This window comes from Oncorhynchus mykiss, chromosome 23 (assembly GCF_057628025.1).
Source record: "Oncorhynchus mykiss isolate SJ-2025 chromosome 23, ASM5762802v1, whole genome shotgun sequence".
Classification (NCBI taxonomy): Eukaryota; Metazoa; Chordata; class Actinopteri; order Salmoniformes; family Salmonidae; genus Oncorhynchus; species Oncorhynchus mykiss.
In genome coordinates, this window is record NC_143044.1 from 18,811,208 (window position 1) to 18,838,693 (window position 27,486).

At 43.8% G+C, this 27,486-nt stretch overlaps 1 protein-coding gene across 50 annotated transcripts in view; it reads right to left on the reverse strand.

Moving 5' to 3' along the window:
- The window catches only part of LOC110502535 (ankyrin-3), a 150,861-nt gene that overhangs the window by 65,786 nt on the left and 57,589 nt on the right, over positions 1-27,486 (reverse strand). For 20 of the 50 annotated variants that reach the window (XM_090216998.1, XM_036960092.2, XM_036960093.2 and 17 more), the window contains exons 2-17: positions 24,743-24,844; positions 24,357-24,455; positions 19,912-20,010; positions 19,188-19,286; positions 18,008-18,193; positions 17,448-17,471; positions 15,454-15,552; positions 14,722-14,820; positions 12,813-12,911; positions 12,388-12,585; positions 11,403-11,501; positions 10,797-10,895; positions 10,530-10,628; positions 10,203-10,400; positions 8,792-8,890; positions 7,883-7,981 (exon numbers count right to left, since the gene is read on the reverse strand). In XM_090216998.1, the coding sequence (XP_090073124.1) occupies positions 7,883-7,981; positions 8,792-8,890; positions 10,203-10,400; positions 10,530-10,628; positions 10,797-10,895; positions 11,403-11,501; positions 12,388-12,585; positions 12,813-12,911; positions 14,722-14,820; positions 15,454-15,552; positions 17,448-17,471; positions 18,008-18,193; positions 19,188-19,286; positions 19,912-20,010; positions 24,357-24,455; positions 24,743-24,844 (1,797 nt within the window). Of the gene's footprint in view, positions 1-7,882; positions 7,982-8,791; positions 8,891-10,202; positions 10,401-10,529; positions 10,629-10,796; positions 10,896-11,402; positions 11,502-12,387; positions 12,586-12,812; positions 12,912-14,721; positions 14,821-15,453; positions 15,553-17,447; positions 17,472-18,007; positions 18,194-19,187; positions 19,287-19,911; positions 20,011-24,356; positions 24,456-24,742; positions 24,845-25,221; positions 25,813-27,486 lie in introns of those variants that run through there. The other 30 variants (XM_090217039.1, XM_090217037.1, XM_090217031.1 and 27 more) reach the window with 5 other exon arrangements.

Here is a 27,486-nt window from a genome sequence, read left to right on the forward strand (position 1 = left end):
TGACAGCTCTTTGGTCTTGGCCATAGTGGAGTTTGGAGTGTGACTGTTTGAGGTTGTGGACAGGTGTCTTTTATACAGATAACAAGTTCAAACAGGTGCCATTAATGCAGGTAACGAGTGGAGGACAGAGGAGCCTCTTAAAAAATAAGTTACAGGTCTGTGAAACCCAGAAATCTTGCTTGTTTGTAGGTGACCAAATACTTATTTTCCACCATAATTTGCAAATAAATTCATAAAAAATCCTACAAATGTGATTTTCTGATTTTTTTTCTCCAAATTTTGTCTGTCATAGTTGAAGTGTACCTATGATGAAAATTACAGGCCTCTCTCATCTTTTTAAGTGGGAGAACTTGCACAATTGGTGGCTGACTAAATACTTTTTTGCCCCACTGTAATAAATAAGGTAACTCAGTGCAAGGCAGTAATATTAGTTCATACCATGATAACAAGCATATCATATCACAGTACGACATGTATTAAATCAGATTTGTTTTTTGTATTCTACGACTGTTTTGGGTCATTGGCAAAGATTTTCAGACTGTATAATTTTACAGTTTTCCATCTCTCTGTCTGTCTATCTGTCTTTGTCTGTCTGTCTGTGTGCGTGTGTTTCTGCTGTGACTGAAGCCAGAAGGGCAGGCAGCTGAGAAACACATCAACTGTTTTCTGTCATGTGACTTATAACTCTTATAATCTCACCAAGCCAAACCTGAGCCTCCAAGAGAAGATTTAGTTCATTTCCAAAACACTGAAATTAGACAAGAGACACTGACTGAAGCTTGTTAACACAGATTTACAGTGCCTACTTTTTCCACATTTTGTTTTTTGTGAGCCTGAATTTTGAATGATTTAAATTTAGATTTTGTGTCACTGATCTACACACAATACCCCGTAAGTGGAATTATTTGACAAATTGTTTACAATGTTTACAAATTAATAAAAAATAAAAGACTGAAATGTCTTGAGTTCAACCATTTTGTTGTGGCAAACCTAAATAAGTTCAGGAGTAAAAATGTGCTTAACAAGTCACAAAATAAATTGCATGGACTCACTCCGTGGGCAATCATAGTGTTTACCCCATCTCTGTACCCCACATATGCAATTATTTGTAAGGTCCCTCAGTCAAGCAGTGAATTTCAAGCACAGATTCAACCACAAAGTCCAGGGAGACTTTTCCAATGGTTTGCAAAGAAGGGCACCTATTGGGTAGATGGGTAAAAAAGCAAACATTGAATATCCCTTTGAGCATGGTGCAGTTATGAATTGCACTTTGGATGGTGTATTATTACACCCAGTCACGACAAAGATACAGGGGCCCTTCTTAACTCAGTTGCCAGAGAGGAAGGAAATCGTTCAGGGATTTCACCATGAGGCCTTGGTGATTTTAATTCAGTTACATAGTTTGATGGCTGTGATAGGACATAAGTGAGGATGATTCAACAACATTGTAGTTACTCCAAAATACACATAAATGACAGAGTGAAAAGGAGGAAGCCTGTACAGAAAACAAATATTCCAAAACATGCAGCCTGTTTGCAATAAGGCACTAAAGTAATACTTCAAAAAATGTGGTAAAGAAATTAACTTTTTGTCCTGAATACAAAGCGTTATGTTTGGGGGAAATCCAACACAACACATCACAAAGTACCACTCTTCATATTTTCAAGCATAGTGGTGGCTGCATCATGTTATGGGTATGCTTATCCTTGGCAAGGGAGTTTTTTGAGGGGATAGAAGAAACGGAATAGAGCTAAGCACAGGCAAAATCTTAGAGGAAAACTTGGTTCAGTTTGCTTTCCAACAGACACTGGGAGACAAATTCACCTATTAACAGGACAATTACCTAAAACACAATGCCAAATATACACTGGAGTTGCTTACCAAGAATGTTACCAAGAATACCACTGAATGTTCCTGAGTGGCCTAGTTACCGTTTTGATTTAAATAGGCTTGGAAATCTATAGCAAGACTTGAAAATGGCTGTCTAGCAATGATCGACAACCAACTTGACAGAGCTTAAATGATTTTTTAAAAGAATAATGTGCAAATATTGTATAATCCAAGTGTGCAAAGCTCTTAGAGAGTTACCCAGAAAGACTCACAGCTGTAATCACTGCAAAATGTGATTTTAACATGTATTGACACATGTATTGACACAGGGGGTTGAATATTTACTTAATCAAGATATATTAGTGTTTTATTTTCCATCCATGTTTCTTCCACTTTTACATTAATGTATTTTGTGTATATTGTTGACAAAAAAAGACAATTAAATCCATTTTAATCCCACTTTTTAACACAAAAAAAGTGGAAAAAGTCAAGGGGTGTGAATAGAAAGAGAGTTGTTTTACAAGGCCTTGTTTTACAAGGCTTCCTTCATCCAATACAGTTTTATTGGATGTGGGTGGATAGCCTGAGCATAATTTCCAACACTACAGCAGGGCCTGTACAACCACAAGCCAACCAAAAGGTGACCCTAAGTCACTGGGCATGGTCCACTCTGGCACACGAAGAGCTTTGTCTAACTGTTATGCGGTTCAACAACAGCAATAACTTAGTTACCATGCTTTTCTATGGGACCACACAGAAGCCTGTGACAGTCTTGACAAACAAGCAAAATGAAGCAGTCAACTTTGCACTCAATCCTATCACACAATAGCACATTTACTAGCCTATATCATCCATGGTTGCTCTTTGAAAGACGGCACTGGAAGTTAAGTCACTCCTATCCTCTCCTATTCACATCATCATTGGTTAATAAAACACATCAGTTTGTAGCATGATGTACATTTTTACTGAAGTGTACTATTTCAGCTACTAGATGTCTTTAAAGTTAAGCCAATCCAAAGATTAAACCTAACTCTCAAAGACAATGTCAAAGACAAGACAGGTCAAGGACAAGAGACAACAAACCAATACTGTGGACCAAAAGGTCAAGCATCTGCATTATGCCTGCTTTACAGTCTGTGGTGCATTTCACAACTCGTATTACAAAACTCAAACACATCATCAAAAAGACAGTTGTTTCAAAACTCTTAGCACATTTTCAATTGACTAAGTCAAACCGACAAAATCAGTCACTTTTTCACCAAACTTAATCAGTGTTTCATCTACAAATACATGTTCCACATTTCAATACAGGTTCATATCAAGTCTTTGCCTTCGTAATGCAATGTTTCATTACTTTTGATATGATTCTCTTCACTTTCATTAAAAATACACGTTCCCATTACTTAATCCTACTGCTCTTAATTGATGATCACTTAAACCTTAGGTACAGTAACTATTATGATTTTACTTCAGTCACAAATCAAGTGGAAGTGTATTGGTCGCGTACACAAATTAGCTGATGTTACAGCAGGTGCAGCGAAATACGTTTCTAGCTCCTACAATGCAGTAATACAATATCAATACCAAAACGCAAATAATCCTGAAAGTCCAAAACAAGAAAGAAATGCATCCCCTATACAGTAAACATCTATCCAAAATGAGGTTGCACTAGAATTCAGTACTGTAATAACGTAATATATTCCAATTACTTAGCAGACTTTTATCCAAAGTGTCAACAGTCCACACATTTTGGTATGTGACCCTAGTGGGAGCACTACAATACATAAGTAGAATACAATACACGATTACAATACAGCTGGAAGATGTATGATTGCCTTCCCCACGAGTGTACCACCCTCCTTCAGGCCATAGATTAAGCATGCAATGATTTCAATCGAGACATACACTACCCGTTCAAAAGTTTTAACGCTCGTCGTCGTAAGGAAGAGTGGACCAAAGCGCAGCTTGGAAAGTGTTCATGATCTTTATTGTCAAGAATCACTCAAACAAAAATAACGAATACAAAAACGAAAGCGAACAGTTCCGTCAGGCACAGATACTAAACGGAAAACAACACCCCACAAAACCCAAACGGAAAATGACAACTTATATGTGATCCCCAATCAGAGACAACGATAGACAGCTGCCTCTGATTGGGAACCACACCAGGCAAAAACAACAAAGGAATAGAAAACATAGATTCTCCCACCCGAGTCACACCCTGACCTAACCAAACCTAACCACCCTGACCTAAGCCTCCGGTGCCGGGATCACCGCCGGAACCTCCAGACCGTAGATCATCGCCGGAGGCTCTGGACTGCAGACCGCCGCTGGCGGCTCGGGACTGCAGACTGCTGCCGGAGGCTCGGGACTGCAGACTGCTGCCGGAGGCTCGGGACTGCGGACCATCGCTGGAGACTCTGGACTGCGGACCGTCGCTGGAGACTCTGGACTGCGGACCGTCGCTGGAGACTCCGGACCGCCACTGGAGACTCCGGACCGCCACTGGAGACTCCGGACCTCCAGACCGTAGATCATCGCCGGAGGCTCTGGACTGGGAACCCTCGCTGAAGGCTCTGGACTTGGAACCCTCGCAGAAGGCTCAGTGCCATGGATCATCACTGGAGGCTTCATGCCATGGATCATCACTGGAGGCTTCGTGCCATGGATCATCACTGGAGGCTTCATGCCATGGATCATCACTGGAGGCTTCATGCCATGGATCATCACTGCAGGCTCCAGGACACGGATCGTCACTGGAGGCTTTGTGCCATGGATTATCACTGGAGGCTTCGTGCCATGGATCATCACTGGAGGTTTCGTGCCATGGATCATCACTGGAGGCTTCGTGCCATGGATCATCACTGGAGGCTTCGTGCCATGGATAATCACTGGAGGCTTCGGGCCATGGATCATCACTGGAGACTGTGTCTCCTGACCCCTCCTGTCTCAGCCTCCAGTATTTATGCTGCAGTAGTTTATGTGTCGGGGGACTAGGGTCAGTTTGTTATATCTGGAGTACTTCTCCTGTCCTATTCGGTGTCCTGTGTGAATCTAAGTGTGCGTTCTCTAATTCTTTCCTTCTCTCTTTCTCTCTCTCGGAGGACCTGAGCCCTAGGACCATGCCCCAGGACTACCTGACATGATGACTCCTTGCTGTCCCCAGTCCACCTGGCTGTGCTGCTGCTCCAGTTTCAACTGTTCTGCCTTACTATTATTCGACCATGCTGGTCATTTATGAACATTTGAACATCTTGGCCATGTTCTGTTATAATCTCCACCCGGCACAGCCAGAAGAGGACTGGCCATCCCACATATGCTCTCTCTAATTCTCTCTTTATTTCTCTCTCTCTGAGGACCTGAGCCCTAGGACCATGCCCCAGGAATACCTGACATGATGACTCCTTGCTGTCCCCAGTCCACCTGGCTGTGCTGCTGCTCGAGTTTCAACTGTTCTGCCTTATTATTATTCGACCATGCTGGTCATTTATGAACATTTGAACATCTTGACCATGTTTTGTTATAATCTCCACCCGGCACAGCCAGAAGAGGACTGGTCACCCCACATAGCCTGGTTCCTCTCTAGGTTTCTTCCTAGGTTTTGGCCTTTCTAGGGAGTTTTTCCTAGCCACCGTGCTTCTACACCTGCATTGCTTGCTGTTTGGGGTTTTAGGCTGGGTTTCTGTACAGCACTTTGAGATATCAGCTGATGTACGAAGGGCTATATAAATACATTTGATTTGATTTGATTTGATTTGGAGGCTTCGTGCCACGGATCATCACTGGAGGCATCGTACGTGGAGCCGGAACAGATCTCACAGGACTGAGGAGACGTACTGGAAGCCTGGTACAGGGAGCTGCCACAACACATCCTGGCTGGATACCCACTCCAGCTCGGTGAGTGTGGAGCGCTGGCACGGGACGCACAGGGCTATGAAGGCGCACTGGAGGCATAGTGCGTAGAGCCGGCGCAGGATATGCTGGGCTGTGTAGGCGCACTGGGGTTCTGGAGCGCAGAGCTGGCACAACGGGTCCTGGCTGAATCCCCCCTATAGCATGGCAAGTGCAGGGAGCTGGAACAGAGCACACCGGGCTCTGAATGCATACTGGAGATACCGTGCGCATCACTGCATAACACGGTGCCCACGGTAAGCACGGGGAGTTGGCTCAGGTCTAAACCCTACCTCCGCCAATCTCCCTGTGTGCCCCCCCAAATTTTTTTGGGGGGGGATGCCTCTCGTGCTTCCGTCGTTGCCTTGACTCCTCGTATCGTCACCGTTCCTCTTTCACTGCCTCCGCCTGCTTCCATGGCAGGGTCTTGTCCCCTGCCATTACCTCTTCCCAGGTCCAGGATGTCCTCCACTCCCTTTTCTCCCGGGCCCAGGATCCCCACTCCTCCTGGCCACGCTGCTTGGTCCTTTTTTGGTGGGGTGTTCTGTAACGCTCGTCGACGTAAGGAAGAGTGGACCAAAGCGCAGCTTGGAAAGTGTTCATGATCTTTATTGTCAAGAATCACTCAAACAAAAATAACGAATACAAAAACGAAAGTGAACAGTTCCGTCAGGCACAGATACTAAACGGAAAACAACACCCCACAAAACCCAAACGGAAAATGCAACTTATATATGATCACCAATCAGAGACAACAATAGACAGCTGCCTCTGATTGGGAACCACACTAGGCAACAACAACAAAGAAATAGAAAACATAGATTCTCCCACCAGAGTCACACCCTGACCTAACCAAACATAGAGAATAAATAAGGTAAATAATAAATAATATTTCTAAGGTCAGGGCGTGACAGGGACTTAGAAATGTCCTCTTCTTTTTAAAGAAAAGCTCATTTTCTGTCCATTAAAATAACATCAAATTGATCAGAAATACAGTGTAGACATTATTAATGTTGTAAATGACAATTGTAGCTGGAAACGGCAGATTTTTTATGGAATATCTACATAGGTGTACAGAGGCCCATTATCAGCAACCATCACTCCTGTGTCCCAATGGCAAGTTGTGTTAGCTAATACAAGTTTATCATTTTAAAAGGCTAATTGATCATTAGAAAACCCTTTTGCAATTATGTTAGCACAGCTGAAAACTGCAATAAAACTGCAATAAAACTGGCCTTCTTTAGACTAGTAGAGTATCTGGAGCATCAGCATTTGTGGGTTCAATTACAGGCTCAAAACGGCCAGAAACAAAGACCTTTCCTCTGAATCTCGTCAGTGTATTCCTGTTCTGAGAAATGAAGGCTATTCCATGTGAGAAATTGCCAAGACACTGAAGATCTGGTACAATGCTGTGTACTACTCCCTTCACAGAACAGTGCAAACTGGCTCTAACCAGAATAGAAGGAGGAGTGGGAGGCCCCTGAGCAACTGATCAAGAGGACAAGTACATTAAAGTGTCTAGTTTGAGAAACAGACGCCTCACAAGTCCTCAACTGGCAGCTTCATTAAATAGTACCCGCAAAACACCAGTCTCAACGTCAACAGTGAAGAGGTGACAACAGGATGCTGGCCTTCTAAGCAAAGTTGCAAAGAAAAAGCCATATCTCAGACTGGCCAATAAAAATAAAAGATTTAGATGGGCAAAAGAACATAGACACTGGACAGAGATATGGCTTTTTTTTTTTTTTTTTTTGCTGCCTAGAAGGCAGCCCGGAGTCGCCTCTTCACTGTTGACGTTGAGACTGTACAATATGTTGCATTTGTTGCTATTGGATTAACTGCTTGTTAAAATAACTAAATTGAGAATATATGCTGTATTTTGGTGATTAAAGGTATATTTTAGATCAATGATTGTGTGGTGCATGATGTCTACAAACAAAATGAATACAGAATGAAAGGTGTTGAATGCGAGACTGGCTGTGTTGCAAGTGTTACCAGTTTGTAGTTTTGTACTAAGAGTTTAGAAAATTCACCAGATACTTCTGAAAATTGTACCAAAGCGCAAAAAAAAAAACTGTAATCAGATCAATGAATCCAAATCAGTATGGTACTAGTCCCATTATGCTGACTGTGTATGACATTGTGTGTTTGAGTGAAGTACCTTGGCGGAGGCGTGGGGAGATGCTCCCTGATCCAGAAGCAGTAGAGCCACTCTCTGATTATCGTAGTGAGCAGCTACATGCAGTGGAGTTAGCCCACTCTAAAACACACACACATGCAACACGACATTAGAAGGAGCACAAACATCAAAGCACCAGCAGGGGGGAAGCCAGAACATAATCAGAACAGACGGAAAAGCCATGGAGCTGATGGAACCCACTTCAGACGGGGACCTGTTTTAGCGTGACACCAATGAGCACACAAAGCTGAATGAAACCCACTGACAGTGCATCCACACAACTAGCAAAATAAAGAATATTTCTACAGAAATATATCCAGCAGGAAATATATTTCCAGTGATATACACTCACCCAGGAAACCAAATTATGGTATTGTGTGTGCGTGACAGGCTGCATATTATTTTGGTGTGGATACACCATTAGATGGGAACTTGTTTAAGCATGACACCACCAAACACTGTTAAACCACAAACCACAAACAAAGTTATTTTAGGAGACTCCATCTTCCTTATGATACCTGCTTGCTTTTATATTTAGCACTTTCAGATGGATGGACAAGCATCTGTTTGCTGTGCCGTCTTGGGAGAAGTCATGATTTCCCTCAGCCGCCCTGCAGCTCCTACAGTCTATCTTCAGTAGGGTTCTGCTACTTTTCAGAGAGACGCGGGTAATACCATGGTAGGAGACCAAAGTCCTACAGGATGTCGTATGACATCCATTCCAACAGAGGCGAGAGGAGAGTGGACCTCTACTATCTCACTCACTCTATTAGAATGAATTATATTGCTCTCAAACACCACAACCAATCCCATAGAACTAGAAGCCATTCCAATTCTACGGCCAAGTGAACGTTATTGTATTTCAAGAGTTGCTCTCTTCCCATATCCTACCTTTCCAGCTGCATCTGGAGCTGCTCTCTTCTGAAGAAGCAGGCTGGCCACTTCCATCTTCCCATACTTGGCTGCCACGTGAAGAGGACTGAACCCTTTCTGTAGAAGACATCAGGAGACACAGCATCAACATGAGACAGCCAGGGAGAACCGACCTGCTCTGACAACCTAACTGACAGCACTGTCTGTTAAACAGGAGAGCTGAAGTGCATTCAAGATGTGCAATGTTCTGCAATGTTGCAAACAGCAACAGACGGGGGACACTGCAACGGCATACTGTTAAATAACCTTATAGCAGGGTCTCGTTCACTTTCGATTCATTGCCATGTGAAAGGAAGTATGGTGGGTGGGAAAGGTGTTTGGCTTGCTCAGTGCGTTGTGATAACCTGAGAAATGATGTCACTGGGTCTGTTTTTCATATCCTATTCGTCATCTATAAAAGGATAGCGTATAATGTGATCATGTTCATCTTGGCGAAGTCCCTCTGTGTTAGGGAGGGTATTTTAAGAAATTAGGTCATATTTTCCAGAGGAATGTGGAACTCCTACAGATAACTCCCATATCACACACAGCAACGTTTGGCCTAATTTTTCCTAATGTTGTAATACACACTCAAAATTGCCATGCGATTGTGATGTCGTCAGGGCCTATTTTTCTTCAGGTGCTGTTCTCTATTTTCTAACATCTCCAAAGGAATTATACTTATTGTTGGTCGTCATTGTAAATAAGGTTAAATCAATAAATAAAACATTAAATGGTATTATTGTTAAAACAAAATGAATGTGTGTTTGGTTTGGCAGGTTTGGCGCCCTCTGCAGTCACTGGTTTAGTCAGCACAGCCAATCAACTGGTCCCACTATGATTTGACGTCATGCCTCTGGACAGATACGGTATCTAAGGTACAATCCCTCAGATATAGATAGATAGATAGATAGATAGATAGATAGATAGATGGATAGATGGATAGATGGATAGATGGATAGATGGATAGATAGATAGATAGATAGATAGATAGATAGATAGATATATAGATAGATAGATAGATAGATAGATAGAGAAGAGAGACAGAGGCACAAAATCACGTACAAATGCACCAATTCCCCAAGGTCTTATTTGACCTTCAAGAAGATCATAGCTCAATTACATGAGTAAAAGCGTAAGGAAAATAGCTTCCATGTCATTTTCATCCTGATAACGTTTAGGAAATGAAAAAGAAACACCAGTGATAAGGAAAAGTGTCTTCAAAAGGGCTATAGTTCTCCAATCAATGGTAGAAATGTTCAATCCACACTGTCCTTAGCCTGACCCTGCTGATCATCAACTGACTAAACCACAACGACCATGGTTGAACTGTTATTTGTGAGTACTTGCTTTTAGTTTTCTGTTTGGACCCTAAGCCAATCACACAGACCTTAGTGGAGGCTGAGAGCGATGCACCCTGGTCCAGCAGCATGGCGGCTACGTCCTCGTGGCCCTCGCGGGCAGCCAGGTGGAGGGGTGTGTAGCCTGACGTGGTGGCAGCATTGGCAGAAGCCCCCCGCTGCAGCAGCTGCTGGACGATGTCAGCCTTCCCCAGCCGGCTAGAGATGTGCAGCGCCGTCTGGTCGTCCTGGGGGAGACAAATACTATTATATTCTGTCCATTCTCTTCACAATGTGCAAAAAAGTGACACCACATTGGTTCTCAACCCAGTTAGACAACGAAGGTGTGTGTGGAGGGCTCCCTGACCCCTGCACACCTTGGCCTTGGTCTCCACATTAGCTCCATTCTGCAGCAGGTATCGCACCACGTCCGCCTGACCCGCCCGTGCTGCCATGTGCAGTGCTGTCTCACCCCTCTGGAACAGACAGACAGACAGACAGACAGACAGACAGACAGACAGACAGACAGACAGACAGACAGACAGACAGACATTGGTAATCTGCATAGTATGTGTTACTCATTTTTGACTAGCTTATCATTTTATGTTGAATTTCTGAAGAGCTGAGTGTAGTGTGACACCCACCACGTTGGTGGTGTTGGGTGAAGCTCCATGATGTGTCAGAGAGTTGACAATGTTATCATGTCCCATGAAGGCTGCCACGTGGATAGGAGTAAGTCCAGACTGCAAGCAAATCACAATGATAGTTACCAACCAATAGCATGGGTTCAACTGTACTGTATACATTCTAACAGGGGTGTCAAACATATGTCCCAACATCGAAACTGTGTAGAAATGATAATGGACCTACATTCAAACAGTTTCTTTACTGTGTCCAGCTTGCTAATAATCACTGAAATGAAACCTAGACATTCAGGGAGCATGGAATATTCCCAAAACGATGGATAAGGGACTATTTTTTAGCAAATTTTGACACCAAGGAAATATAACACATTTTCAGTGCGGCCCTACAGACCTCGTTGAAGACCAAATGCAGTCCACGAGGCAAAATGAGTTTGACACTTCTGTCTTATAGTAAGATAAATGCTCACATTAATTATTTTCAACTGTACCTAAACAAAATTATTAATTTGTCTAAGATCTTTGAAGTTCCCAACCCAGTCTGTCCTCCTACCCCTAACGCCCTGTGTGTTACCCCCGGCCGAGCCCAGCCTTCTAACCCTAGCGTACCTCGGTCACAGCTTGGATCGATGCGCCGTGTTTCAGCAGCAGCTCCATCACTTTGACGCGGTTCTTCTTGCAGGCGATGTGAAGCGGGGTGAAGCCGTTCTAGAAACAGAATACCACAAAACCAAGTCTATAAACAGAAACTACTCAACTCCTCAGGTATTTACCCCTCATTTTTATGTAATAGTTTAAACATGTGAGAGAGTAAGCTCCTGTTGTAAACCTTACCGGAGTTTTATGCCACAGTCGTGTAACAATTATCCACAGTTTCTCCTTGCCAGTAAACCTCAGAGTCACCACAACCACGGTTTCAGTCACCACAAAGTATAACAACTTACTCAGTGATGTGTCCCAAATCAGTCTTTTCTCTCAGAACACAGGCACACACACATATGTGCACTCTCAAACACAAACACACACAGAAACATCTATCTATACGAGAGCTTTATGAGAGCTCAACCTACTGTGTTGTTGTGAATGGCACATAACTGAGGGATGGGCGTGTATTGTCTCTGATTACTTTTATCAGTATGGAAAGGGGAAGTTACTGTGCAATCAGGAAATGAGACTGGCTAAAGAAAAAGACAGTTGCCGACCCCACCCAGGGCGCCAAAGTGTAACGAAGTCATAACTCCATCTCACTGTCTTTCCCTTTCCTATTCCCCCATCCTCACTCTATCTCGTTGTCACTTGCAATTGAGATTTTCCTCTCATCATCACCGCAAACAGGACACAAACAGAAACAACTACCAGAACATTACACAAGAGTAGTCAGCAGAGTGACATGAAAAATCCGTCCCACCCTCTCCACAACTCATTTGAGCTCCCGCCCTCAGGTCGCAGGTTCAGGGTTCTGTGTGCACGGAAATGCTGCTATGAAAGGTTGTTTGTACCCACAGCATTTGCATTTGAAACCTGAAGTTGTACACCCTGAAAATCTCTCCCTCTTCTTACACATGCAGCCCAACCATCTATCCCTCTTTCTCACCAGTGCTTTAGCGTTTGGGTTGGCTTTCTTGTCCACTATGAGCTTGGCCACTTTGTAGTGTCCACAGTGGGCAGCCACGTGTAGCGCTGTCAGGTAGTCATTGGTGACATCATCGACAGGGACGTCATTCTGGAGGAGTAGCTGGACACAGTTGATGTGGTCGCCCTGAGTGGCCATGTGCAAAGGGGACAGCCCGTTCTAGAAGTGTTACAGACATAATGTTATATCAATGATCTGTAGTGGTTTAAAATGGAACATTATAGAAAAGTTTTGTGACAATCACAATTCTATCAATGGTAGGAGACATTTGCAAACAATTTTAGATCAATGCGCCTTGAAAGTTACATGGATGAACATGTGTTTTACAAGTTAGATGCAAGTATTATAATTTGAGCAACAAAGTATACGATAGGAGCAGGTGTTACCTTTGTCTTGGACAGAATGGGTGCTCCGCGGTCCAGCAGAATCTCAACCACTTGTTCATGACCGCTCCTCGCTCCACAGTGAAGAGGTGTCAGTCCGTCCTACACACAACAACACGGTCAATAGGACCACAGAGTGGAAGGTCATGAAACATTCAGCCCACTATAGACTGAAATTCTGAAAAAAACAAGTCTTGATAATATGTAAGTGAGTGCATACATACTGTAATAGAACAGGGTTAAAAAAATATAACATGAGCTGTCATCAATGACAAAGTGCTGCATGCTAGGCATGTTAGGCATATACAGTACCAGTCAAAAGTTTGGACACACTTACTCATTCAAGGGTTTTTCTTTATTTTTTTACTGTTTTCTTCATTGTAGAATAATAGTGAAAGACATCAACACTATGAAATAACACATATGGAATCATATAATCACCAAAAGAGTGTTAAACAAATAAACGAATATGTTATATTTGAGATTCTTCAAAGTAGCCACCCTTCGCCTTGATGACAGCTTTGCACACTCTTGGCATTCTCTCAACCTGTCTTGAAGGAGTTCCCACATATGCTGAGCACTTGTTGGCTGCTTTTCCTTCACTCTGCAGTCCAACTCATCCCAAACCATCTCAATTGGGTTGAGGTAGGGTGATTGTGGAGGCCAGGTCATCTGATGCAGCACTCCATCACTCTCCTTCTTGGTCAAATAGCCCTTACACAGCCTGGATGTGTGTTGGGTCATTGTCCTGTTGAATAACAAATGATAGTCCCACTAAGCCCAAACCAGATGGGATGGCGTATCGCTGCAGAATGTTGTGGTAGCCATGCTGGTTAAGTATGCCTTGAATTCTAAATAAATCACAGACAGTGTCAACATCACACCTCATCCTCCATGTTTCACAGTGGGAACCACACATGCAGAGATCTTCCATTCACTGACTCTGCATATCACAAAGACAAGATGGTTGGAACCAAAAATCTCAAATTTGGACTCATCCGACCAAAGGACAGATTTCCACCGGTTTAATGTCCACTGCTCGTGTTTCTTGGTCAAAGCAAGTCTCTTCTTCTTATTGGTGTCCTTTCTTCGCAGCAATTCAACCATGAAGGCCTGATTCACACAGTCTCCTCTGAACAGTTGATGTTGAGATGTGTCTGTTACTTCAACACTGTGAAGCATTTATTTGGGCTACAATTTCTGAGGCTGGTAACTTCAATGAACTTATCCTTTGCAGCAGAGGTAACTTCCTTTCCTGTGGCGGTCCTCATGAGAGCCAGTTTCATCATAGAGCTCAATGGTTTTTTGCAACTGCACTTGAATAAACTTTTAAAGTTCTAGAAATGTTCCTGATTGACTGACCGTCATGTCTTCAAGTAATGATGGACTGTTGTTTCTCTTTGCTTATTTGAGCTGTTCTTGCCATAATATGGACTTGGTCTTTTACAAAATAGGGCTATATTCTGTATACCAACTCTACCTTGTCACAACACAACTGATTGGCTCAAGCTCATTAAGAAGGAAAGAAATTCCACAAATTAACTTTTAATAAAGCACACCTGTTAAATTAAATGCATTCCAGTTGACTACCTCATTAAGCTGGTTGAGAGAATGCCAAAAGTGTTCAAAGCTGTCATCAAGGTAAAGGATGGCTACTTTGAAGAATCTCAAATATAAAATATATTTTGATTTTTAACACTTTTTTGGTTACTACACGACTCCATGTGTTCATATGTGTTATTCCATAGCTTTGATGTCTTCAGTATTATTCTATGATGTAGAAAATAGTCCAAATAAAGAAAAACCCTTGAATGAGTAGGTATCCAAACCTTTACTGGTACTGTATATATATATATATATATATATATATATATATGAACAATGTTCTATTTAATTCTGTGAAGGCACTCACCTTGGTCTTGCCATCTATTTTGGAGCCTCTGTCCAACAGCAGTTTGACCATGTTACTATTTCCTCTTTTAGATGCCACATGGAGAGGTGTGATGTCATTCTGTTAGAACAGAGAGAGGAGGTCGGAGTGAGCCACACAGTACAGAGCTGTGAATATTATCTGGATGTTGTCCATATGGCAATACTAATAAACCTAAACAGCATCTGACTCCAGCAAGGGAAAGACGCCAGCCTTATATTGTTACAAAAACATCATTTGAGAAACAAACAACAATTTGACAAACTGATATTCAAAGTATTCTGAATATCACATGTGGTATGTTTAACTAAGTGGGTGGAAAGCTGTTCATTATTGAGTATTATACTCCATCTTTTGTGTAATTTACTGTGGAGCGAATCATTCATTACTGTCGACTTCCAACAGAAACACAAACACTACAGCTTGACGCTGCCATTTCATATAATTACAAGCTATCATTGTTACCCATTAGGCTAAGCTCTAATGTTGACGCAAATAGGCGGTCTGTTGTTACATTCCTTGATATGTGTTGTTATGATTTTGACACTATCATTGTATGATCTGAGTACAGTATATTGGCAGTGGGAGGGTGGGGTGATTTGAAGCACTATATGATGCAAAGAGGATGCAGTCTGTCGTGTGTAATTTTCCATAGAGTGTAGTGGAGTGTGGCTAGTAGCTCCTCCTGTCCAGCAGAGGGCAGAGCAGCCTTACCCTGGCCATGAAGTCCACAGCGGCCCCTCGGTTCAGCAGAAGCGTGGCCACGTTAATGTTGCCATAGTGAGCAGCGATGTGGAGAGGAGTGAAGCCGCTCTGAGGGAGCAGGAGAGCAGAGCACACAACAACGACACAGGAGTCAGAGACAACCAAGGGTTTGATATTAGTCTCTCACATTGTCTATACTCTAATAAGTATACGGGCTACTACTGTACACATAAACAATCAAACATGACTTTTCTCACTGTGGCAGAGCAAGTCTTTGTTTTGAAAACCCGAGTGTGAATGGTATGTTGATGTTCATATGTCATACCATTCAAAGTGATCATGAGCTTTCATGATTATTTCAACCTTACAACAGTTTTATACTGGACCGTAACACATTAACTACCACACAATAAGGATAGACATAGGGACATAAAGTCTGCAGTTACAGACTGTAGTTTATGTAGCATTACACCAGCCTGTTGACCCCATGTATCATAAATAGATGGTGTCTTCACATGTGAATGTAACCTATTTAATTCACTGGGGGCTTCCTAATGAAACCATGGCTTAGAGGGAAGCAGCATTCCAAGCAAGAGGAATATAAGGGAAATGGCACATCTCAGCTAAAGGTATCCAATCAGAGAGATCAAATTAGATAAAGCTGTCAATTTACAGAGATCCCCATTTCAATTAGCCAATAAACCAATACAAGGCAGGTGGTTGACCAAGCTTCCAGCACATAAACCATTAAGTTGTGAGCATTATACACTCTTCTATTTCTGTTCTAAGAATAAACAAATCAGCTTGAGGTTTCATTCAAATAAGAGATATTTTTGCATTAAACACTTAATCATAAATGTAATATATCTGACATTCACCATGGGACACAGATGGTTCCATTAAGTTTAAAACATATTATAAGGAACTACCCAAACTATTTATTGGCAATGCTTTTAGCATCTACTATCATGCAACATATACAGAGCCAAGTAAAGATACTAGCCATATCCACCAGCCTGGTAGCCATGCTGACCAAAACAGGCATTCTGAGAGGGCAGCCTGCTCTGCCATTGTTTTTGGTGGGGTGAGGTCCTTCTGTTTTTACTCTGGAAACAGCACTAACAGACGTAACTAATGTCCCATGCACAAGCCTAAAGGGGCTGGGGTTGGGAAATTAATATCTAAATGCAGTCTAATAAACAGACTAGTAGACCATTTCTCTGCTGCTGGGAGGCTGGGTTCCTTAAATCTAAAAGGCCAGATTATAGTAAAAGTACAGTCTGCTAAACAGTAAGACTTGTCTGTCTTGAGCCATAAAGTGATTTATCATTAACAATGTTATGGCAGGATATCTACCTTGGTACCTATTAAAACCTTGGAATCCATACAATCCTTGAAACCCATGGAAACCTTGGAACCCATAGATTCCTTGGAACCCATGGAACTCATAGAATCCTTGAAACCCATGGAAACCTTGGAACCCATGGAATCCTTGGAACCCATGGAATCCTTGGGACCCATGGTAACCTTTGGAACCCATAGAATCCTTGAAACCCATGGAAACCTTGGAACCCATGGAATCCTTGGGACCCATGGTAACTTTGGAACCCATGGAATCTGTGGAAACCTTGAAACCTATGGAAACATTGGAACCCATGGAATCCTTGGAAAGAAAGCTTGGGACCCGTGGAAACCTTGGAACTCGTGGAATCCTTGGAACCCATAGAACACTTGGAACCCTTCTTGCCTCCAGCTACAGGTATCCACAGTCCACATCAGTATTAGTAAGACATGCTGCATTATTACAGAACGATTGCTCTCTTTCTATCAGTAATAAGAGACACACTACATGAATGAAGCAATGGGGAAAAGGCAAAAAAAAACTGAAAGAGAGGGGAGATATGGGGCTGCAGCAACACTAGTATATGGTATAGGGGGTTGTTTCTGTTTTTTTGGGGGGGCTGCAATGGATAGAGTAAGTACTGTACAATGTACAGATATACCTCTGTCGTTCTATTCACCATCATCTAGGGGAGAGGGCACAAGACCGGCCAAGAGAGGAGAGAATTGGTGGTTAGTGTGCACACATCATCACACAACAAGGAGAGATTATAGGTGGAGTTACTCGAGTAGGTCTTTAGTTGGCCAGAGAAGTTGTGAATCACTCAACTTTACAATACAGAAACTGCCCCGCTGATGTTAAGATTAAAAGTTGCTAAATTCCAAACCAAACTGTCAGTTGTGGTTAAATTGTTCCACGAGATATAAGGTCACGGTACAGCATCAGCCATATCTCTTTATATCTATCTGCGTTATTCTTTCTCTCCTCTCTGTATTGTCTGACTCAGAATAATGTCATGCATTATTACATATGCACCTACACAAAACCTCAAAGAAAATAAACATAACAAAACAACTAAATAAACAACAAAGAAAAACTTTCTTTTTTTTTTAAATAGATTAAAATGGATGAACCTACTCATATGGGAAAAGAGCCAGAAAGACAGAGGTGAGAAGCAAAGGGAGAAAGATAACATTAGCAGAAATGTAGTGTAGTGGTCACCTTGGACTCGACATCTGCATTGTGGTCGTTCTGGAGAAGTAACGCTGCAGCCTTGGTGTCGTCCTTGCGGGCGGCGATGTGCAGGGCGGGCAGACGCACCTTGCCCTTGGTGTCATTCTCCAGGAGCAGAGACACCACCTGGTCATGCCCCTGCTGCAGGGCCACCGCCAGAGGAGTGAACCCGTCCTGTTAGAGGGAGGCAGGGGGAAACTTAGAGGGGTAGGGGAAGTGAGTGACATAGACATCCCACATTTCCACAGCAATGCTGGGCCACCTGGGACTATAAAACTGTGTTACTAAGGACACAATGCTACATGTCCACATGTATCAAATGTCGGATAGATGACGTCATGAAATCAATTTAAATAATTAATCTTTAGTATATTCTAACCAAGTCTAACCAAATATCTTACTTGCCTAAAATCCCCAAATCTATTGCACTTCGTCAAACATCAAACAGATACTTCACATTTCACTCTATATACAGTACATCTGACAGAGTGCAGGAGGATAAACTGTATACATTACATAACACAGTATAGAGCATTTCTCTCCCACGTCTTTTCCCTTACATAATTCCCCTTTACAGTGTGTGTGTGTGTGTGTGTGTGTGTGTGTGTGTGTGTGGGGGGGGGGGGGGGTTCTCATGGACAGGTTTTGTGGACTGGACCAGTGGTTTTAACTGGTTGTACTGGTGGCGTTTCCTTACAGGCAGCAGATCCTGGCTCCAGCAGCAGGCAGCTCTCAGTGTAAACCAGACCATAGAGGCTGATGGGTATAAGGGACCTTATCTCTGGCCTGCTCAAGGTCATTCAGCTCTACTATACACTACCAATCAATTGAGGCGCTGCCTGCTGGAGTCCCTGAATCCACCACAGAGAGAGAGAGAGAGAGAGAGAGAGAGAGAGAGAGAGAGAGAGAGAGAGCGAGTGAGTGAGAAAGAGAGAGAGCAATAGAGCGAGAATGGGAGCGAGTGAGTGAAAGAGAGAGAGGTAGTAACAGAGAGAAAGAGGGAGATGGAAATAGAGAAAGAAAGAGGGGATGTATAGAGAGAGTAAAAGAGGTGTGGGGGAGAGGATGGAGGTAAGCATGCAGAGCTGGAGGTTATATGGAGGCAGGGAGAGAGAGGGGGAGGAGAGCAGTGAACAACATAACAGGAAGGGTGGGTGGGGACACACACCTCGGTGGCCATACTCTGGCTGGAGTTGTGTCCCAGGAGGAAGCGTACCACCTCCAGATGGTTCTCCTGGGCAGCCATGTACAGTGGGGTGAAGCCATTCTACAAGAAAGGACCAACAGGAAACTCAACAATCAATCCCAAAGCACACAGAGTAGCCTATCTTATGACAGACAAACAAATATATTATACTTTATCATTCCACAGCTCAGACAATTCATACAGTACTATACAAAGTATATTACACAACTTCCATTATCATAGTGTGCAGTGGAAGAAAAGCACTCTTTGGTGGAGTGAAACATTCCGGTGATCTTTGTCAGCCCAGTTTATTGCTATTGATCTGAGGAATGTCTCAACGGGGCAAGATTGGGATTTTTGATGAAAGGATATTTCCCCCTGTGAAACGCATGGACAGCACAATCCTAGAGAGTATATTCTGACAGACTACAACCCTGACAGACCCTGACAGACTAATACCGCTGATCTGGCAGATCTCTCAAATGAATGATTTTCAAGTGGTGAACAGATATATAAAGATATGATTGTGTGGATGTTTCAATGATAATTATATGGTAATGTTTATATGTTAAAAGCTTCACATCGTGGAATACAGTGTGAGTCCTATACAGACTCCTTGTCGTTTGAATGTGTGTTTAATGGTGTGTTCTGATATGTTCTGTATCTCTGACCTGAGTTATGTGTGTGTGTGTTATGGATATCCTACCTGAGACTGTGCGTTGACATTGGCTCCATTGGTGACCAGCTCTTTCACCACTTCCGTTTGGCCGGCCAGGGAGGCTATGTGAAGAGCGGTGTTTCCTTTCTGCATTAGAGAGGAGAATGAGCGGCATGCCAGTTAATCTCTCCCCCACCTGTCCCAGTGTACCATTCCCTGCACCGCCTTGCCAAACCTCAGTTATGCCTTTGTAGCGCTGGCATTCTCGCTTTGGCCTCCCTCTGGCCCTGGCTGCCATTGATGTGTCACTTCCGATGTACCACGTCCAACACATAAACAAGCGGCCCTCGTACCACCACCATAAATAAAACCGGTGTAGTTTTTAATAAACTGCAAGCGGGTTCTGAGCGGTGTGTTGACCCCCGAGCATCCACGTGATGGAGTCTCTGATGTCAGCAACACTGTTGCACAATATCAACATAACTCACATAGAGTACAGTACTGAACATGAGGAGGTGAGCATGTTTGACCTATGGATAAAGACAACAGCTGGTAAAGACAACCGCTTTTGTGAGAGTTCCTAGTCTCTGCTCAGTGTTTGAGTAGTTTGAAGACTGTCCTTAGTGTTGTATTTTTCATAGTGCTCAGTGTTTATATATAACCTGTGTCTGCTTTCAATGGGAGAGAGGGAACACTAATGGTAGCCACAGTCTCCAAGTCTGTCTATGAACAAACATGGACATGCTGCTGGCCACACCAATGCTAACCACTGAATGCTCGGCTCATGTTATGCTTGTGACCGACTGGGTCCAGAACCTGTGTCATCTGCACACCTCAAAGCTAAGTCCACTGAATATCAGCCCTAGGAGCTAACACAAGTCTTCAGGTCTCAGGCAAATGCTATTCATCATGCATACAAATCAAATCAAATCAAATCAAATTTTATTTGTCACATACACATGGTTAGCAGATGTTAATGCGAGTGTAGCGAAATGCTTGTGCTTCTAGTTCCGACAATGCAGTAATAACAAGTAATCTAACTAACAATTCCAAAACTACTGTCTTGTACACAGTGTAAGGGGGTAAAGAATATGTACATAAGGATATATGAATGAGTGATGGTACAGAGCAGCATAGGCAAGATACAGTAGATGGTATCGGGTACAGTATGTACAAATGAGATGAGTATGTAAACAAAGTGGCATAGTATAGTATAAAGTGGCTAGTGATACATGTATTACATAAGGATACCGTCGATGATATAGAGTACAGTATATACGTATGCATATGAGATGAATAATGTAGGGTAAGTAACATTTATATAAGGTAGCATTGTTTAAAGTGGCTAGTGATATATTTACATAATTTCCCATCAATTCCCATTATTAAAGTGGCTGGAGTTGAGTCAGTGTCAGTGTGTTGGCAGCAGCCACTCAGTGTTAGTGGTGGCTGTTTAACAGTCTGATGGCCTTGAGATAGAAGCTGTTTTTCAGTCTCTCGGTCCCAGCTTTGATGCACCTGTACTGACCTCGCCTTCTGGATGATAGCGGGGTGAACAGGCAGTGGCTCGGGTGGTTGATGTCCTTGATGATCTTTATGGCCTTCCTGTGACATCGGGTGGTGTAGGTGTCCTGGAGGGCAGGTAGTTTGCCCCCGGTGATGCGTTGTGCAGACCTCACTACCCTCTGGAGAGCCTTACGGTTGAGGGCGGTGCAGTTGCCATACCAGGCGGTGATACAGCCCGCCAGGATGCTCTCGATTGTGCATCTGTAGAAGTTTGTGAGTGCTTTTGGTGACAAGCCAAATTTCTTCAGCCTCCTGAGGTTGAAGAGGCGCTGCTGCGCCTTCTTCACGATGCTGTCTGTGTGAGTGGACCAATTCAGTTTGTCTGTGATGTGTATGCCGAGGAACTTAAAACTTGCTACCCTCTCCACTACTGTTCCATCGATGTGGATAGGGGGGTGTTCCCTCTGCTGTTTCCTGAAGTCCACAATCATCTCCTTAGTTTTGTTGACGTTGAGTGTGAGGTTGTTTTCCTGACACCACACTCCGAGGGCCCTCACCTCCTCCCTGTAGGCCGTCTCATCGTTGTTGGTAATCAAGCCTACCACTGTTGTGTCGTCCGCAAACTTGATGATTGAGTTGGAGGCGTGCGTGGCCACGCAGTCGTGGGTGAACAGGGAGTACAGGAGAGGGCTCAGAACGCAACCTTGTGGGGCCCCAGTGTTGAGGATCAGCGGGGAGGAGATGTTGTTGCCTACCCTCACCACCTGGGGGCGGCCCGTCAGGAAGTCCAGTACCCAGTTGCACAGGGCGGGGTCGAGACCCAGGGTCTCGAGCTTGATGACGAGCTTGGAGGGTACTATGGTGTTGAATGCCGAGCTGTAGTCGATGAACAGCATTCTCACATAGGTATTTCTCTTGTCCAGATGGGTTAGGGCAGTGTGCAGTGTGGTTGAGATTGCATCGTCTGTGGACCTATTTGGGCGGTAAGCAAATTGGAGTGGGTCTAGGGTGTCAGGTAGGGTGGAGGTGATATGGTCCTTGACTAGTCTCTCAAAGCACTTCATGATGACGGATGTGAGTGCTACGGGGCGGTAGTCATTTAGCTCAGTTACCTTAGCTTTCTTGGGAACAGGAACAATGGTGGCCCTCTTGAAGCATGTGGGAACAGCAGACTGGTATAGGGATTGATTGAATATGTCCGTAAACACACCGGCCAGCTGGTCTGCGCATGCTCTGAGGGCGCGGCTGGGGATGCCATCTGGGCCTGCAGCCTTGCGAGGGTTAACACGTTTAAATGTCTTACTCACCTCGGCTGCAGTGAAGGAGAGACCGCATGTTTTCGTTGCAGGCCGTGTCAGTGGCACTGTATTGTCCTCAAAGCGGGCAAAAAAGTTATTTAGTCTGCCTGGGAGCAAGACATCCTGGTCCGTGACTGGGCTGGGTTTCTTCCTGTAGTCCGTGATTGACTGTAGACCCTGCCACATGCCTCTTGTGTCTGAGCCGTTGAATTGAGATTCTACTTTGTCTCTGTACTGGCGCTTAGCTTGTTTGATAGCCTTGCGGAGGGAATAGCTGCACTGTTTGTATTCGGTCATGTTACCAGACACCTTGCCCTGATTAAAAGCAGTGGTTCGCGCTTTCAGTTTCACACGAATGCTGCCATCAATCCACGGTTTCTGGTTAGGGAATGTTTTAATCGTTGCTATGGGAACGACATCTTCAACGCACGTTCTAATGAACTCGCACACCGAATCAGCGTATTCGTCAATGTTGTTATCTGACGCAATACGAAACATCTCCCAGTCCACGTGATGGAAGCAGTCTTGGAGTGTGGAGTCAGCTTGGTCGGACCAGCGTTGGACAGACCTCAGCGTGGGAGCCTCTTGTTTTAGTTTCTGTCTGTAGGCAGGGATCAACAAAATGGAGTCGTGGTCAGCTTTTCCGAAAGGGGGGCGGGGCAGGGCCTTATATGCGTCGCGGAAGTTAGAGTAACAATGGTCCAAGGTCTTTCCTCCCCTGGTTGCGCAATCGATATGCTGATAAAATTTGGGGAGTCTTGTTTTCAGATTAGCCTTGTTAAAATCCCCAGCTACAATGAATGCAGCCTCCGGATAAATTGTTTCCAGTTTGCAGAGAGTTAAATAAAGTTCGTTCAGAGCCATCGATGTGTCTGCTTGGGGGGGGATATATACGGCTGTGATTATAATCGAAGAGAATTCTCTTGGTAGATAATGCGGTCTACATTTGATTGTGAGGAATTCTAAATCAGGTGAACAGAAGGATTTGAGTTCCTGTATGTTTCTTTCATCGCACCATGTCACGTTAGTCATAAGGCATACGCCCCCGCCCCTCTTTTTACCAGAAAGATGTTTTTTCCTGTCTGCGCGATGCGTGGAGAAACCTGTTGGCTGCACCGCTTCGGATAGCGTCTCTCCAGTAAGCCACGTTTCCGTGAAGCAAAGAACGTTACAGTCTCTGATGTCCCTCTGGAATGCTACCCTTGCTCGGATTTCATCAACCTTGTTGTCAAGAGACTGGACATTGGCAAGAAGAATGCTAGGGAGTGGTGCGCGCTGTGCCCGTCTCCGGAGTCTGACCAGAAGACCGCCTCGTTTCCCTCTCTTTCGGAGTCGTTTTTTTGGGTCGCTGCATAGGATCCACTCCGTTGTCCTGTTTGTAAGGCAGAACACAGGATCCGCGTCGCGAAAAACATATTCTTGGTCGTACTGATGGTGAGTTGATGCTGATCTTATATTCAGTAGTTCTTCTCGACTGTATGTAATGAAACCTAAGATGACCTGGGGTACTAATGTAAGAAATAACACGTAAAAAAACAAAAAACTGCATAGTTTCCTAGGAACGCGAAGCGAGGCGGCCATCTCTGTCGGCGCCGGATTGTGTGGTTCACTAAACCACCTCTGCTACATGTGGCCCTACAGTGTTGGCCGACAGCAACAAAGCAGTAATAGATGCAGAGTTGGACTAACCTTGGTTGCTGCGTCCACATTGGCTTCTAGCTTCAGCAGCTCAGCCACCACCTCCACATGACCCTCCTTAGAGGCCAGATGAAGAGCGTTCAATCCATTCTGAAAGAAATGACAGAAAGTGTTTATATACATCTATGGCACCCATATATTCTCTGTAAAACAGACAGATTGTACACGTGGCGTGAGATTATTCAGATGAGGAGCTGCTATGCCTTTCAAGTCCATTGAAATTAGTGATTTGTGTTGTGGCCTTGTTAAATGAATGTCACACAATTATCACACAGCCACAGGATTAAATGTATTTGATGCATATCGTTTCAGTTACATTAAAGTAATGTTTTGTGTACAAAATGAATGAACTGAGCAGCAGATATTAAGCCACCCACCTGGTTGCAGATGTTGATTTCCACCCCAGACTTCAGGTAGTCCAGGGCCTTTTCAAGGTTCCCAGCCCGCGCTGCTCGCAGGTAACTGGCATTGCTGTCCGACTAAGGATGGAGAGAGAGAGAAATATAGGTCAAATACAGTCCACATGCTATACAGACGTGTCTACTGCTCAACAGCAGAGGGCTAGAATGAAAACACCGGTTCACGTTCTCAGGGAGTCACTGCGATAAACAGTCACACACACACACACACACACACACACACACACACACACACACACACACACACACACACACACACACACACGCACACACACACACACACACACACACACACACACACACACACACACACACACACACACACACACACACACACACACACACACACACACACACATGTAAACACACACACACGCAAGCACACACACACGTAAACACACGCATTACACACAAACCAAACATCTCAGATACTGTACCAGAGTCATGTCTTTCTCAAATCCCAAAAACCCAAAGGTATTTTGTTTTGTGTAGAACCATAGCTACATTTGAACTGTATTGCAAAGTAGAGTAACGGTGGACAGAAATAACACATCCCAAAGATCCAGCCAAACAAACTGAGCTATTATCCCAACAAACTGGCCTTCTACGTCATCCTTTCTTCGTATCAGATCCCAGGACTCCTCTTGCTCTTCGTTATTTTAAGATGCCAGCAGCGACAAACCCAAATATCTCACGACTCCAGAGTAAGACAAGGGTGGGTGGTCCTGATTGTCAATACAGAGACCTCTCTCTAACAGTAAAGATAAGAAAATACATTCTCAGGAGACAACTCTCTCAGTCCTCCTCTTCTAGAAACAGAGAATGTACTGTATTATCCCTCCTTTCTGCTTTGCTCTTCTTTATTTTAAGATAGAGACGGCTTTGTGAACCAAAAAAAATGATGACACAAGCCATTTTGGGGTTTGCCCATGTAACAATTGTTTGTGTGTGGACGGACGGGTATGTGTGTCTGTGTCTGTGCATGCATGTGTCTGTGTATGTATGAGTGTGCTTATGTGTGCGTGTCTGTCTTGCCAGCTCACGTCAGATTGTTCTGTTTGTGTCTGGGACATTACACAACAGAAACAGACACATAGCAAAGTCTGCACCTTTGCTTGCTGTAATTGTATGAAGTCGATTTCCAAAACCCAGCACCAGTACACATGCCCTCGGAGCATGCAGTTGAGATAGTCTGCTACATAAAATGGTCTCAGAGGCAAAATTCCCCTGAATTAACCAATGCCCAGACCTTCTAAATTTAGCCCGTTTCCAGAGACACTTACAGTAAACTGGCAGACCCAAACAACATGAGTGCCACAACCTATCCCCCACCCCCATACTTTTCCAGGAATAGCTCTGATGGCTTGACAAATGAACAAGACATTCTTCCAGATTGCTCCAGTGATAGGGACTCAGAGTGGACTGTGGGAGCAATGTCAGAAGAGTGTGTGGGAGAACAACACATTACCAAAGATCTTAGTATCATAGGATACATAAATGCCTGTTTCCTTTTCCAAACACAAGCCTCTATGGCAGAACAGTGGCAGTGAACTATTAGTGCAATTTCATTGCTTTGGTCTTTGAAGAGACTAATGTAACAGTATATATGGACAAATGCCATTATGTTTCTCATTTAAACACCTGGGCATTTTCTGTAATAAAATCGTAGTGCTGTAACTATGAATATTAACATAGCTAAAGGGCATTGTTTGGCACATTGAGGCAGTGATTCTCAATAGCAATGTGAATCTGAGGAGGGGTAATTTCAAAACAGGTGAGAACTTTCCATCCGATGACTCGAATGCCTCTAAAGGTATATCTCTCTAATACAAAGCTTAGGACAACTCCTCCTTGACCTAGAACACTGGTAACCCCTGTCCTTCACTGTGAACAGTTAGTACTGCTGGCTCCTCTCCAGACTCAGCTAGTTGGCAGACTCCTTCCCTCATTTCAGAACAAAATCCATTCCAGACCGTGTCATTAATAAATTACTCCTAGCACCCTTCTTCCAATTCTTATTTTCTCAGTTAGAGACAACACATTATCTCAATGATTTGTAGAAATCCTCATAACAAAACATGAGGACAAGTGTCATAGGTCTATTATTCGGGCGTTTTTCTAGCGCAAACGCACAAGCAGACACACTTTCCCACAGTGTGTGGTGGTTACATAACAAGCGCATGCTGTAGGTGACTGTCAAGGATCTTTGAGAAAAGTCTATGATAAAGTGGCTACTGGCTCTGAGGTTTGGTCAGTGTCAGATGCTTGACTCTTAACTCAGACCTCTGCCATCAACATGTGAGGCCACTTAGCGTTATGGTGTCTCATTGCTGTTGACAGTCAGACAACCAAACATCCATTTATGCCTCAACCCATGTCAACATACAAAGTAGAGGATCACGGATGGTGGTATCGTGGATACAGTGCTAGTGCTCCTCTGAAGTACAACTTTCATTGAAGAGCCCTCCCATTCAAGCCTACATAACTGACTCATGTTTGTCTGACCTTTATTTCCCAAGCTAAGCAATAACTTTCACCACTGTCACCACTCTCACCAAGACAACGGTGGAGTGATCCTGTGGAGTTTTTACTTCAGGTGATTTGCATGTCTATCATTCATCATAAAGGAATCACCCAGATTCCCCATGTTCTTCGACATTCTGCTCCAGCGTATCTAAAGGGGATGCACTGTCAAGGCAGTT